The sequence below is a fragment of the Entelurus aequoreus genome, linkage group LG08 (assembly GCF_033978785.1).
Source record: "Entelurus aequoreus isolate RoL-2023_Sb linkage group LG08, RoL_Eaeq_v1.1, whole genome shotgun sequence".
NCBI classification, from domain to species: Eukaryota; Metazoa; Chordata; class Actinopteri; order Syngnathiformes; family Syngnathidae; genus Entelurus; species Entelurus aequoreus.
The window spans coordinates 1,915,174-1,930,131 of record NC_084738.1 but is presented as its reverse complement, the minus strand read 5'-3'; the positions used below and the strand labels follow the sequence as shown (position 1 = coordinate 1,930,131).

The following is a 14,958-nucleotide window of genomic DNA, read 5'->3' as shown; positions in this document are numbered from 1 at the left end:
GGGGCGCCACCTAAAATCTTGCCTAGGGCGCCAGATTGGTTAGGGCCAGGCCTGCCAACAGGACAATGACCCCAAACATGTCAAAAGTGGTAAAGGAATGGCTAAATCAGGCTAGAACAGGGGTCGGCAACCCGCATGCGGCTCTTTAGCGCCGCCCTAGTGGCTCTCTGAAGCTTTTTCAAAAATGTATGAAAAATGGAAAAAGATGAGGGGGAAAAAAATACATTTTTTGTTTTAATATGGTTTCTGTAGGAGGACAAACATGACATAAACCTCCCTAATTGTTATAAAGCACACTGTTTATATTAAACATGCTTCACTGATTCGAGTATTTGGCGAGCGCCGTTTTGTCCTACTACTTTTGGCGGTCCTTGAACTCACCTTAGTTTGTGTCCATGTATAACTTTCTCCGACTTTCTAGGACGTGTTTTATGCCACTTCTTTTTCTGTCTCATTTTGTCCACCACACTTTTAACGTGCGTGAATGCACAAAGGTGAGTTTTGTTGATGTTATTGACTTGTGTGGAGTGCTAATCAGACATATTTGGTCACTGCATGACTGCAAGCTAATCGATGCTAACATGCTATTTAGGCTAGCTGTATGTACATATTGCATCATTATGCCTCGTTTGTAGCTATATTTGAGCTCATTTAGTTCCCTTTAAGTCATCTCAATGCAATGTATATCTCACGACACACTATCTGTATGTAATATGGCTTTTAATTTGTTGCGGCTCCAGACAGATTTGTTTTTGTATTTTTGCTCAAATATGGCTCTTTCAACATTTTGGGTTGCCGACCCCTGGGCTAGAATGAAGGTTTTAGAATGGCCTTCCCAAAGTCCTGACTTAAACGTGTGGACAATGCTGAAGAAACAAGTCCATGTCAGAAAAAACAACACATTTAGCTGAACTGCACCAATTTTGCCAAGAGGAGTGGTCAAAAAGTCAAGCAGAAGCTTGTGGATGGCTACCAAAAGCGCCTTATTGCAGTGAAACTTGCCAAGGGACATGTAAGCAAATATTAACATTGCTGTATGTATACTTTTGACCAAGTCACATTTTCAGTAGACCCATAATAAATCCATAAAAGAACCAAACTTCATGAATGTTTTTTTTGTGACCAACAAGTATGTGCTCCAATCACTCTATCCCCAAAAAAATATGAGTTGTAGAAATGATTGGAAACTCAAGACAGCCATGACATTACGTTCTTTACACGTGCATGTCAACTTTTGACCGCGACTGTATATCTAGTTTTGTTTTAATTGTTTTAATTACATGCATTTGGCCATATTTCCCCATCTGAAGCCTGACGATGATGAGAACCTGATGGCGTGCTGGTTTTGTTATAAAAGTAATTCCTTGGAATGCTCAACTAACTCAAGCCCAACTTTAATATAGAGACTCAAGACAGTCGGGAAATGAACAGTTTGTTGTTTTTGTTTTTATTGTGTGCGTGTGTTTTTATATCAAAGTGCAGATGTCTTTTCTGCAAAACACAGGAAATGTACAATAAAAAAAATATATTTTTCCTCCCTCGTCTGGGAGGAGGTGAATTTTAGTGCATGAAAGAGCATGCCAGTCCACACACAACTCCTTTTTTAAAATTTTTTTTACTGGTCGTCTTCCTTCTTCTGCAGGTCTGAAGATGGACGTCTTCCTTCCACATCGCTAACGTGCAATGAAGCGGCTCGTTTCCTCTCCGGCACGTTGAGGTATGTCGACTGAGGCCTCAGCTTGACGAGACGTCAGAAGCTGTGATGATTCCATGTGCGAATCCCTCCCCGTCTCCCCCGCGCCTCGGGCCAGATCCAGATAAAGTTCCGGAGAGAGGACACTTTTGGGAACTCGTCAGGCTTTTCCTGCAGACAGAGTGGGAGTAACTAGCGGATGTTGAACACTTCCCAGCGAGAAAAAACACCACCCAAATTTTTTTTTATTTCGGAGTCACCTGCCAGATCGTCTTGTGTCTTCGCACCTCTCCCTCCCTCTCTGCATTTTTCACAGGCAGAGGCGTCCATGGACCCTCTGGCTTCCCCCCCAGTGACTTGGAAAGCTGGGAGAACTTTGTGAACTCTCCCGGCATCTGAGCGGAGAGGAAAAGACGGGGAGGTGGGTGGGGGGAGTGTTGGATGGAACGCGGCGTGGCGAGAGACCGAAGCAGCAGCAGCATCGGCGGAAGGCTCCGGCAGAACCCTTCACTGGAGATTATCCACCCCACCCCCCCACCCCTCCTCCGCCTGGGTGGTGTCATGAGAGGTCAACAACGCCCCGGCGTCCTCTTCCCCGTGGCTCTGCTGGGACTCCTGGTCGCTCTGGCCGACCTCGGCCGGGGCTCGGCCAGCGAGGACGAGGACTACTACATGCAGGAGCTGCTGACCAGGGAACAGTACGCCCGGGTCCAGATGCCCGAGAAGCCCGGGGCCTCCGTGGCGGACGTGCGTGAGCAACCCAGACAATATCCTGGCAAGAAGACGGCCAAGGGGAAGGCAGGTAAACACCGTCAGCCCCATGGCAACAAAAGGATGTTTGGTGTGGGTTTTAGAGCTTTGGTTAGTGCTGGGTTAGGGTTCCACTGGATGCGGAACGGCAGCGGAACGGCACTTTGAAACGTCCGAATGGACGGCAACTTGTCACTTTTCGCCTCGTTGACACAAATACAAAACCCAAAAAGCAGTGAAGTTGGCACGCGGTGTAAATGGTAAATAAAAACAGAATACAATGATTTGCAAATCCTTTTCAACTTATATTCAATTGAATAGACTGCAAAGACAAGATATTTAATGTTCCAACTAAGAAACTTAAGTTTTTGTTTTTTTTTAGAATTTAATGGCAGCAACACATTGCAAAAAAGTTGGCACAGGGGCATTTTTACCACTGTGTTACATGGCCTTTCCTTTTAACACCACACTGAGAACTGAAGAGACCAATTTTTGAAGCCATTAGGTGGAATTCTTTCCCATTCTTGCTTGATGTACAGCTTGAGTTGTTCAACAGTCCGGGGGTTTCCCTTGTGCTATTTTAGGCTTCATAAAGCGCCACACATTTTCATATTGTCTTGCTGAAATAAGCAGGGGTGTCCATGGCAACATATGTTGCTCCAAAACCTGAATGTACCTTTCAGCATTATTGGTGCCTTCACAGGTGTGTAAGCTACCCATACCTCGGGCACTAATACACCCCCGTACCATCACAGCTGCTGGCTTTTCAACTTTGCGCCTAGAACAATCCGGATGGTTCTTTTCCTCTTTGTTCCGGAGGACACGACGTCCACGGTTTCCAAAAACAATTTGAAATGTGGACTCCTCAGACCGCAGAACACTTTTCCACTTTGTATCGGTCCATCTTAGTTGAGCTCGGGCCCAGCGGAGCCGGCGGCGTTTCTGGGTGTTGTTGATAAATTGGCTTTCGCTTTGCATAGTGGAGTTTTAACTTGCACTTACAGATGTAGCGACAAACTGTAGTTACTGACACTGGTTTTCTGAAGTGTTCCTTCATGTGGTGATATCCTTTACACACTGATGCCGCTTTTTGATGCAGTACCGCCTGAGGGATCGAAGGTCCGTAATATCATCGCCTACGTGCAGTGATTTCTCCAAATTCTCTGAACCTTTTGATGATATTTAGATGGTGAAAATCCCTAAATTCCTCGCAATAGCTCGTTGAGAAATGTTGTTCTTAAACTGTTCAACAATTTGCTCACGCATTTGTTGACAAAGTGGTGACCCTCGCCCCATCCTTGTTTGTGAATGACTGAGCATTTCATGGAATCTACTTTTATACCCAATCATGGCACCCACCTGTTCCCAATTTGCCTGTTCACCTGTGGGATGTTCCAAATAAGTGTCTGATGAGCATTCCTCAACTTTCTCAGTCTTTTTCGCCACTCGTGCCAGCTTTTTTGAAACACGTCGCAGGCATCAAATTCCAAATGAGCTAATATTTGCAAAAAAATAACAAAGCTTTCCAGTTGGAACATGAAATATCTTGTCTTTGCAGTCTATTCAATTGAATATAGGTTGAAAAGGATTTGCAAATCATTGTATTCTGTTTTTATTTACCATTTACACAACGTGCCAACTTCACTGGCTTTGGGGTTTGTAGATGAGGACAAAGTTTAAAAATCATCATAAACAGGCATATCCCGGGCACCTATATGAGGATATGGCGGCCCGTGCCAAATACAAGCTGATACGGGGGCCGGGAAAGCAGGGGAGTGTTTGTTTTGTGTGCAACAGAATAAACTGTTAGTAGCTCGCTTTACTACAACTCCCCTTAGCACATGATTACGCGCGGTTTCGTGAGATCTCGTAAAAGTCCGCGCTATTTCGCGGCACAACGTAGCAAGCCATCAAGCGGTGCGGCTTCATAGCTTACCGAAGTCGTACTAAAAACATTTTCACAGATTTTCGAGCGCCGTGTGTAATGTTTGTTGCGTCCGACCAGTCTTCCTCTCAGGGAATTAAAGTCACTGGTCAATCCCAAGTTCTTTCAGATGACATATATGTTGAGTAAGAAGGACCATCAAGACAGAATAGGAATATTATCAAGTTTTACTAAAGCTTTAGGAGACCAGAACGGCGGTTAAGATTTCCGGACTGCAGAACCAGTCATCCCAGGCACTGACACTTTTCAGTTGAAATCTATCAATTTCAATTTATTTGTTTTGGAACATGTTAAAACTTCACAAGCACACATTTTGCTCAAGAGGTCAACGGTCCCTAAAGGATTGATTGATTGATTGAGACTTTTATTAGTAGATTGCACAATACAGTACATATTCCATACAATTGACCACGAAATAGTAACACCCGAATACGTTTTTCAACTTGGTCCACGTAAATCAGTTCATGGTAAAGGAGTGGGAAGAAGCAGAGCTTGTCTGATCGCCCCCCTGTGCCATAATCAGCTGGAAAAATGTATAAATACATTAAATCAAAAGAAAGAAAGAAACAACTGAACCCCACATGAGCAAGCTCTTGGTAACAAAGGCGAGACTGACATTCACCCCATGGAAGTTGAGCTACAGGTGGGACCCGAATCTGGTCCCGGGGCATTGCATGGTAGATGCCCACTGGTCCTCAAGAGGATGGGTTGAATGCGAAAACAAATTTTACTCAGTATGTGATTACAAATATAAAGTATCAGGGTTAGGGACTGGTTTAGGGTTGTGTTTAGGACTATGGACTCATTGTATCCCATTGGGTTGAGTTTTTTCTTGCCCTGATGTGGGATCTGAGCCGAGGATGTCGTTGTGGCTTGTGCAGCCCTTTGAGACACTTGTGATTAAGGGCTATATAAATAAACTTTGATTGATTGATTGATTGATGAGTTCTGGCTATGGTTTATAGTTCTGGTTTAAGGCTACAGCGAGGGCTTTGGTGTTTGCTAGAATCTAGGTACGGGTACGTACTCAGGTTTTGTCTTTGGTTAGCGCTATGGTCCGGGTTTTGTCTCGACATACGCCCATGTTTAGTCTTTTGGTCAGCATTACCGCTAGAGCTAGGGGTTTTGGTTAGTGTAAAGGTTAGGATTTTGCTTTGGGTAAGGTTTAATGTTAAAACTAAGTACCGTATTTTTCGGACCACAGGGCGCAGATGAGCGTGTCTATTCAGGTCTTTTCGATAATATTGCGAAACAAAACGCCGGGTAATATGTCTGCTAATAGGTGCCATTTTGCTGTCCTTATACACACACCATAATAATACTCGTATGTTTAATGCGCCGACAATCCATCAAGCGGTGCGGCTTCATAGCTTACCGATGTCGTACTAAAAACATTTTCACAGATTTTTGAGCGCCATGTGTAAGGTCAATCCCAAGTTCTTTCAGATGACATATATGTTGAGTAAGAAGGACCATCATGACAGAATAGGAATATTATCAAGTTTTACTAAAGCTTTAGGAGACCAGTCCTTACAAATGCGCTAATACCAGCATCCAGAAGTGGTCTGAAATTCAAACGGGATGAGACAACTTATTGAATACGAAAACAGCCCCCACCCTGCCCAGAAAGGAATACAGCCTCATTTTTCTAATACCGATAAGGTAAAAAGGGAGTATGTCATACTCCCAGAGTTTACTTGCGGACATAAGATACAAGCAGAAAGAGTACACATGGGAAAATTTTAGCTGCGTTAAACATGACTATGAATAAAGAAAGAACTCTTAAAAATATATGCATTCTCCACATGTTCTATATTCTCAATGGAACATTTAACATTTCGGTGTTGTTTACTGCCATCATATAGCAGTCCACACGTATCTCTTATGTATGACTGCCATCTACTGGCCACACTTGTCATTACACCAAGTACCAAATAAAATTGCTTCGAGGTCAGTAAGCCCAACCAGAATTATGCAGTACATTAGGTTATAAGGCGCAACATTGATTTTTGAGAAAATTAAAGGATTTTAAGTGCGCCTTATAGTCCGAAAAATACAGTATATGATTAGCTTAGGGTTAATGCTAGCTATGTTGTAAGTAGTAATGGGTAAATGATACCTCAGTGAGTGCTGTGTTGACGTTGCACTGATACCGTGTTGGTGTTTTATGATTGTGCCATTGGCTGGATTAAAAAAGTCACCACATTTGTTTGAAACATTTTTGGTTTATTTATTTATTTATTTTAACGAAAAGCTGGGCAGAAAGGAATATGAAACCTGCTATATTTTTGTCGCTATAAGATCAAAATGACCCCACACCATATTTGCCAACCTTGAGACTAGGGATGTCCGATAATGGCTTTTTGCCGATATCCAATATTCCGATATTGTCCAACTCTTTAATTACCGATACCGATATCAACCGATACCGATATCAACCGATTCATACAGTCGTGGAATTAACACATTATTATGCCTAATTTGGACAACCATGTATGGTGAAGATAAGGTACTTTTTAAAAAAAATAAATAAAATAAGATAACTAAATTAAAAACATTTTCTTGAATAAAAAAGAAAGTAAAACAATATAAAAACAGTTACATAGAAACTAGTAATGAATGAAAATGAGTAAAATTAACTTGTTAAGGGTTAGTACTATTAGTGGAGCAGCAGCACGCACAATCATGTGTGCTTACGGACTGTATCCCTTGCAGACTGTATTGATATATATTGATATATAATGTAGGAACCAGAATATTAATAACAGAAAGAAATGGGGGGGGAGGGAGGTTTTTTGGGTTGGTGCACTAATTGTAAGTGTATCTTGTGTTTTTTATGTTGATTTAATTAAAAAAAAAACAAAAAAAACGATACAGATAATAAAAAAAAAACGATACCGATAATTTCCGATATTACATTTTAACGCATTTATCGGCCGATAATATCGGCAGGCCGATATTATCGGACATCCCTACTTGAGACCTCCGGGGGGGGGGGGGGGGGGGTTGAGGTGGGTGGGGTTGGGGGGAGGGGGCAGGGTTTGGTGGTAGCGGGGGTGTATATTGTAGCGTCCCGGAAGAGTTAGTGCTGCAAGGGGTTCTGGGTATTTGTTCTGTTGTGTTTATGTTGTGTTACGGTGCGGATGTTCTCCCGGAATGTGTTTGTCATTCCTGTTTGGTGTGGGTTCACAGTGTGGCGCATATTTGTAACAGTGTTAAAGTTGTTTATACGTCCACCCTCAGTGTGACCTGTATGGCCGTTGATCAAGTATGCCATGCATTCACTTGTGTGTGTGTAAAAGCTGCATATATTATGTGACTCGGCCGGCACGCTGTTTGTATAGAGGAAAAGCGGACGTGATGACAGGTTGTAGAGGACGCTAAAGGCAGCGCCTTTAAGGCACGCCCCCATTATTGTTGTCCGGGTGGAAATCGGGAGAAATTCGGGAGAATAGTTGCCCCGGGGGATTTTTGGGAGGGTCACTGAAATTCGGGAGTCTCCCGGGAATATCGGGAGGGTTGGCAAGTATGCCCCACACTTGCGGGCTGTACTGCATCAACAAGCGACATCAGTGTGTAAAGGATATCACCACATGGGCACTTCAGAAACCCACTGTCAGTAACTTCAGTTGATCGCTACATCTGTAAGTGCAATTTAAAACGCTCCTATGCAAGGCAAAAACCGTTTATCAACAACACCCGGAAACGTCGTCGGCTTCGCTGGGCCTGAGCTCATCTAAGATGGACTGATACAAAGTGGAAAAGTGTTCTGTGGTTTGACGAGTCCAGATTTCAAATTGTTTTTGGAAACTGTGGACGTCGTGTCCTCCGGACCAAAGAGGAATGGAACCATCCGGATTGTTATAGGCGCAAAGTTGAAAAGCCAGCATCTGTGATGGTATGGGGGTGTATTAGTGCCCAAGACATGGGTAACTTACACATCTGTGAAGGAGCCATTAATGCTGAAAGGTACATGCAGGTTTTGGAGCAACATATGTTGCCATCCAAGCAACGTTACCATGGACGCCCCTGCTTATTTCAGCAAGACAATGCCAAGCCACGTGTGACATCAACGTGTCTTCATAGTAAAAGAGTGCGGGTACTAGACTGGCCTGCCTGTAGTCCAGACCTGTCTCCCATTGAAAATGTGTGGCGCATTATGAAGCCTAAAATAGCACAAGGGAGACCCCCGGACAGTTGAACAACTTAAGCTAAAAAATGTGTCTCCTCAGTTCCCAAACGTTTACTGAGTGTTGTTAAAAGGAAAGGCCATGTAACACAGTGGTGAACATGCCCTTTCCCAACTACTTTAGCATGTGTTGCAGCCATGAAATTCTAAGTTAATGATTATTTGCAAAAAAATAAAAATAACGTTTATGAGTTTGAACATCAAATATGTTGTCTTTGTAGTGCATTCAATTAAAAAAGGGTTGAAAAGGATTTGCAATTCATTGTATTCCGTTTATATTTACATCTAACACAATTTCCCAACTCATATGGAAACGGGGTTTGTAGAATGTTGACGGCGACAGAAACCGATGTCAAACGCAGCACGTCACACCTTCGCCTTGTTTTAGCACGAGCTGACACTAGTGAGCCGAAAGAAGCGCTTCATGATAAACAGTTTGGTGGTTTACAGTCAAAGGACACAGAAGCTGCACCAGTGACACCGACACACCGGGTAGGGATGGGCGATACCACACTTTTAGGATTCGATACGATACCGATACTTTTTCTTGCATTTTCATCGATACCGATACCAATAATTTCTTATTGGCAATTTTTTGTCAGTCAAAAATATTATTACTATTGTTATTATTTAAGACAAATCACAAGACAAATACAGACCATTTATACCACATTTATTATGGTCAATATATAATAAAAGTACAATTAAAATAAATAACATAAATATGAAAAATAAATTAAATATTATACATAATAATAACTATATATTATATATAATAATAATTAAATATTAGGGCTTTCCAATTAACAGTCAAATCCGAATTGCAAGAAGCTGCAGTTATTTTTTAAAGTTTGTGATATAATTAGCAATTAAAGGCCTACTGAAAGCCACTACTAGCGACCACGCAGTCTGATAGTTTATACATCAATGATGAAATCTTAACATTGCAACACATGCCAATACGGCCGGGTTAACTTATAAAGTGACATTTAAAATTTCCCGGGAAATATCCGGCTGAAACGTCGCGGTATGATGACGTATGCGCGTGACGAAGTCAGTATAACGGAAGTTATGGTACCCCGTAGAATCCTATACAAAAAGCTCTGTTTTCATTTCATAATTCCACAGTATTCTGGACATCTTTTGCAATTTGTTTAATGAACAATGAAGGCTGCAAAGAAGACAGTTGTAGGTGGGATCGGTGTATTAGCAGCGGACTACAGCAACACAACCAGGAGGACTTTGTTGGAGCGCTAGCCGCGCTAGCCACGCTAGCCACGCTAGCCGCCGACCTCACCTTGACTTCCTACGTCGCCGGGCCGCCAAACGCATCGGGTGAAGTCCTTCGTCCTTCCGCCGATCGCTGGAACGCAGGTGAGCACGGGTGTTGATGAGCAAATGAGGGCTGGCTGGCGTAGGTGGAGAGCTAATGTTTTTAGCATAGCTCTGTGCGGTCCGGTTGCTAAGTTAGCTTCAATGGCGTCGTTAGCACAGCATTGTTAACCTTCGCCAGCCTGGAAAGCATTAACCGTGTATTTACATGTCCACGGTTTAATAGTATTGTTGATTTTCTATCTATCCTTCCAGTCAGGGGTTTATTTTTTTTGTTTCTATATGCAGTTAAAGCACGATGCTATCACGTTAGCTCGTAGCTAAAGCATTTCGCCGATGTATTGTCGTGGAGATAAAAGGCACTGAATGTCCATTTCGCGTTCTCGACTCTCATTTTCAAGAGGATATAGTATCCGAGGTGGTTTAAAATACAAATCTGTGATCCACAATAGAAAAAGGAGAGTGTGGAATCCAATGAGCCAGCTTGTACCTAAGTTACGGTCAGAGCGAAAAAAGATACGTCCATCACTGCCTCTCAAGTCCTTCACTGCAACGTTCCTCATCCACGAATCTTTCATCCTCGCTCAAATTAATGGGGTAATCGTCACTTTCTCGGTCCGAATCTCTCTCGCTCCATTGTAAACAACGGGGAATTGTGAGGAATACTAGCTCCTGTGACGTCACGCTACTTCCGGTACAGGCAAGGCTTTTTTTTATCAGCGAGCAAAAGTTGCGAACTTTATCGTCGATTTTCTCTACAAAATCCTTTCAGCAAAAATATGGCAATATCGCGAAATGATCAAGTATGACACATAGAATGGATCTGCTATTCCCGTTTAAATAAATAAAAAATCATTTCAGTAGGCCTTTAATGAAATATGAAATAGGCTAATGTAAGAAATCATGTTACAGATTAAAACCAAAATCACATTCAATCATATATTCAAGATTTTCTTGGAAAAAAATAAAACTGTAATGCAAAGATGAAGAATCTCCAAATTGTATCTCTTTCTTATCTTGTTTTAAATACTCAAGCAATTTTCAACTAACAGTAAATTCCCCTGTGTGGAAATTATTTGAATTTAGGATAATCATTTAAACAAAAATATTCAGTAAACATTACTAAAAAAAAAAAAAAAACAATGCCTGTTTTAAGTCAACAATTGGACAACACTGGATATGCCTGGCTGCATCGCTGTCGGCTGGCTGTGTGTGTGTTGCACGTTGACCACGCTCATTCGCTGTCTCCTGTCACGTGACTGGGCCAGCTCTATACTCTGCCAGGTACAGGGGTGTCCCAGCACATAGGAAGTTAAAGGCCTACTGAAATGAATTTTTTTTTATTTAAACGGGGATAGCAGATCCATTCTATGTGTCATACTTGATCATTTTGCGATATTGCCATATTTTTGCTGAAAGGATTTAGTAGAGAACAACGTCGATAAAGTTCACAACTTTTGGTCTCGGATAAAAAAAAACCTTGCCCCTACCGGAAGCAGCGTGACGTTGTCAGTTGTTCCCTCCCTCATATTTTCCTATTGTTTTCAACGCAGCTAGAGCTATTCGGACCGTGAAAGTGACGATTACCCCATTAATTTGAGCGAGGATGAAAGATTTGTGGACCAGGAACGTTAGAGTGACGGACTAGAATGCAGTGCAGGACGCCAGGATGTATCTTTTTTCGCTAGGTACAAGCTGGCTCATTGGATTCCACACTCTCTCCTTTTTCTATTGTGGATCACGGATTTGTATTTTAAACCACCTCGGATACTATATCCTCTTGAAAATGAGAGTCGAGAACGCGAAATGGACATTACAGTGCCTTTTATCTCCACGACAATACATCGACGAAGCTCTTTAGCATCTTTAGCATGAGCTAACGTGATAGCATCTGTCTCAAATGCAGATAGAAACAAAATAAATAAATCCCTGACTGGAAGGATAGACAGAATATCGACAATACTATTAAACCATGTACATGTAACTACACGGTTAATAGATCTCAGCCTGTCAAAGCTTAACAATGCTGTTGCTAACGACGCTAAGGCCAACTTAGCAACCGGAGCTCACAGAGCTATGATAAAAACATTAGCGCTTCACCTACGCCAGCCAGCCCTCATCTGCTTTGCTCAGCAACACCCGTGCTCACCTGCATTCCAGCGGTTGACGGCGCGACGAAGGACTTCACCAGATCATCCGTGCGGTTGGCGGCTAGCATCGGCTAGGCGTCTGCTAGCATCGGCTAGGCGTCTGCTATCCGAGTAAGTGGTCCTTGTGTTGCTACAGCCACCTACAACGTTCTTCTTTGCAGCCTCCATTGTTCATTAAACAAATTGCAAAAGATTCACCAACACAGATGTCCAGAATACTGTGGAATTATGAAATGAAAACAGAGCTTTTTTGTATTGTATTCAATGGAGAAGGCATACCTCTGTTCCTCGGGCTATGTCACGCGCATACGTCATCCTTCGAAGGCTTTTTCAACCGGAAGTGTGGCGGGAAATTTAAAATGTCACTTTATAAGTTAACCCGGCCGTATTGGCATGTGTTGCAATGTTAAGATTTCATCATTGATATATAAACTATCAGACTGCGTGGTCGGTAGTAGTGGCTTTCAGTAGGCCTTTAAGTAAGTCATCAAAAACATCTGAAAGTGATGCTCGCACCCCCCACACGCCGTTTTTTGGTTTATATCGATACTTTTTTCAGAAAAGTGATGCCAAATGAGTAGCGCGTGAGTATCGATATATCGATACCACAGGATCGATACGCACATCCCTAACACCGGGGCATCGAGTGGACACAATATCACTCCCTGTGTTTCATAATGCATCAATGAGTTCAGGTTAAAATGAGGGTTATTAGGATTTTACCAAAAAGCTTTTAGGTCTAATCATATTGCCCAGACGCTTGACAACGTAATTGAGGGAATTTTGAGACTCGGCCTCCTCCGGGACTTGAGAGGACACTTTGGATCAATTGACAGCATGATGGATGTGCTGGGGAGAAACAAATCAACAACAAGGTCCGCCTCACTCCACGCCGTACGCATCCGTGCCGTGCACAAGTTAACAAGTCGGCATCCGACCCGTGCTCAAAAGCTTGATGGAGGTTGACATTTAAATTTTTAAAAACATGCATGAATTAACAGTTATTTAATTGACTTGTGCTACTGCTTCGACCCAACACACGCTAGCAGATTGGGATACACTTACTGTAAACGTTTCTGGGGTCGGCTAATGTAGAGCAGCTGTGTACACCCGCTTAGCTCACGTGTCACCTGTCTGCTTCTTCCATCTCCCACTACTCTACCTTGTAAATGTCCATCTTGGACACACTTACACTTCTTCTCGCTTCCTGTTCGTGGAAATCTACTCTGACATACCCTGGAGGATACAATCGAGGTCAAGAGTTGACATACACTTGTGAAGAACATAATGTCATGGCTGTCTTGAGTTTCCAATCATTTCTACAACTCTTGTTTTTTTGTGATTGGAGCACATACTTGTTGGTCACAAAAAAAACATTCATGAAGTTTGGTTCTTTTATGAATTTATTATGGCTCTACTGAAAATGTTTGTTTCATCTGACATCACATGGACAAAGATAAGACCTTCTGGAGGAAAGTTCTGTGGTCAGATGAAACAAAAATTGAGCTGTTTGGCACCAATACCCAGCAATATGTTTGGAGGAGAAAATGTGAGGTCTTTAATCCCAGGAACACTACTCCTACCGTTAATCATGGTGGTGGTAGTACATACTTGCCAACCCTCCCGGTATTCAGCGCTTCTCCCGACAACCTCCCGGCAGAGATTTTCTCCCGACAAACTCCCGGTATTCAGCCGGAGCTGCAGGCCACGCCCCCTCCAGCTCAATGCGGACCTGAGACTGAGTGGGGGACAGCCTGTTCTCACGTCCGCTTTCCCACAATATAAACCACTTTGCCTGCCCAATGACGTCATAACATCTAGGGCTTTTAGAGAGTAGAGTGCACAACTGCGCACACAACAAGGAGACAAAGCAGAAGAACGAGGAAATTACAGACACGGCGACGCCGTCGACGAGCAAGATGAAGAAATACGCTCGCAAGTTCCAAAACAAATGGAAACAAGAATTTCAGTTCATCCAGGACAGTTCGAAGGGGAAGGTGTATGTTGCCTGTACATTTTGTAGAACAGACTTCTCCATTGAACACGGTGGCCGAAATGATATACTCATCATGAACGGAGAAGTTAAACAGGACAATACTGCCATCTAATGGATAGCCACCGGAACACTGAAATTCAAGTATTTCTTTTATTTATATGTAAATTTAAAAAAATATATATGTATATATATATATAGCTAGAATTCACTGAAAGTCAAGTATTTCATACATATATATATATATATATATATATATATATATATATATATATATATATATATATATATATATATATATATATATATATATATATATATATATATATATATATATATATATATATATATATAAATATATATATGTGTATGAAATACTCAAGTTGGTGAATTCTAGCTGTAAATAACCACGCCCCCAACCACCCCCCACCCCCGACCAAGCCCCCCCCCCCCCCCCCCCTACCCCTCACCTCCCGATATTGGAGGTCTCAAGGTTGGCAAGTATGTGGTAGTATTATGCTGTGTTTTGCTGCCAATGGAACTGGTGCTTTACAGAGAGTAAATGGGACAATGAAAAAGGAGGATTACCTCCAAATTCTTCAGGACAACCTAAAATCATCAGCCCGGAGGTTGGGTCTTGGGCGCAGTTGGGTGTTCCAACAGGACAATGACCCCAAACACACGTCGAAAGTGGTAAAGAAATGGCTTAAATCAGGCTAGAATGAAGGTTTTGGAAGGGCCTTCCTAAAGTCCTGACTTAAACGTGTGGACAATGCTGAAGAAACAAGTCCATGTCAGAAAACCAACACATTTAGCTGAACTGCACGAATTTTGTCAAGAGGAATGGTCAAAAATTCTACCAGAAGCTTGTGGATGGCTACCAAAAGTGTCTTATTGCAGTGAAAC

At 42.4% G+C, this 14,958-nt stretch overlaps 1 protein-coding gene across 1 annotated transcript in view; it reads left to right on the top strand.

Annotated features, from left to right (window-relative positions):
• The first annotated feature begins 452 nt into the window (after positions 1–452).
• LOC133655275 (uncharacterized) overlaps positions 453–14,958 on the top strand; it is a 17,290-nt gene continuing 2,784 nt past the window's right edge. The window contains exons 1-2 of the mRNA XM_062055264.1: positions 453–494; positions 1,643–2,565. Of these exons, the coding sequence (XP_061911248.1) occupies positions 2,135–2,565 (431 nt within the window). The 5' untranslated portion in view covers positions 453–494; positions 1,643–2,134. The remainder of the gene's footprint in view (positions 495–1,642; positions 2,566–14,958) is intronic.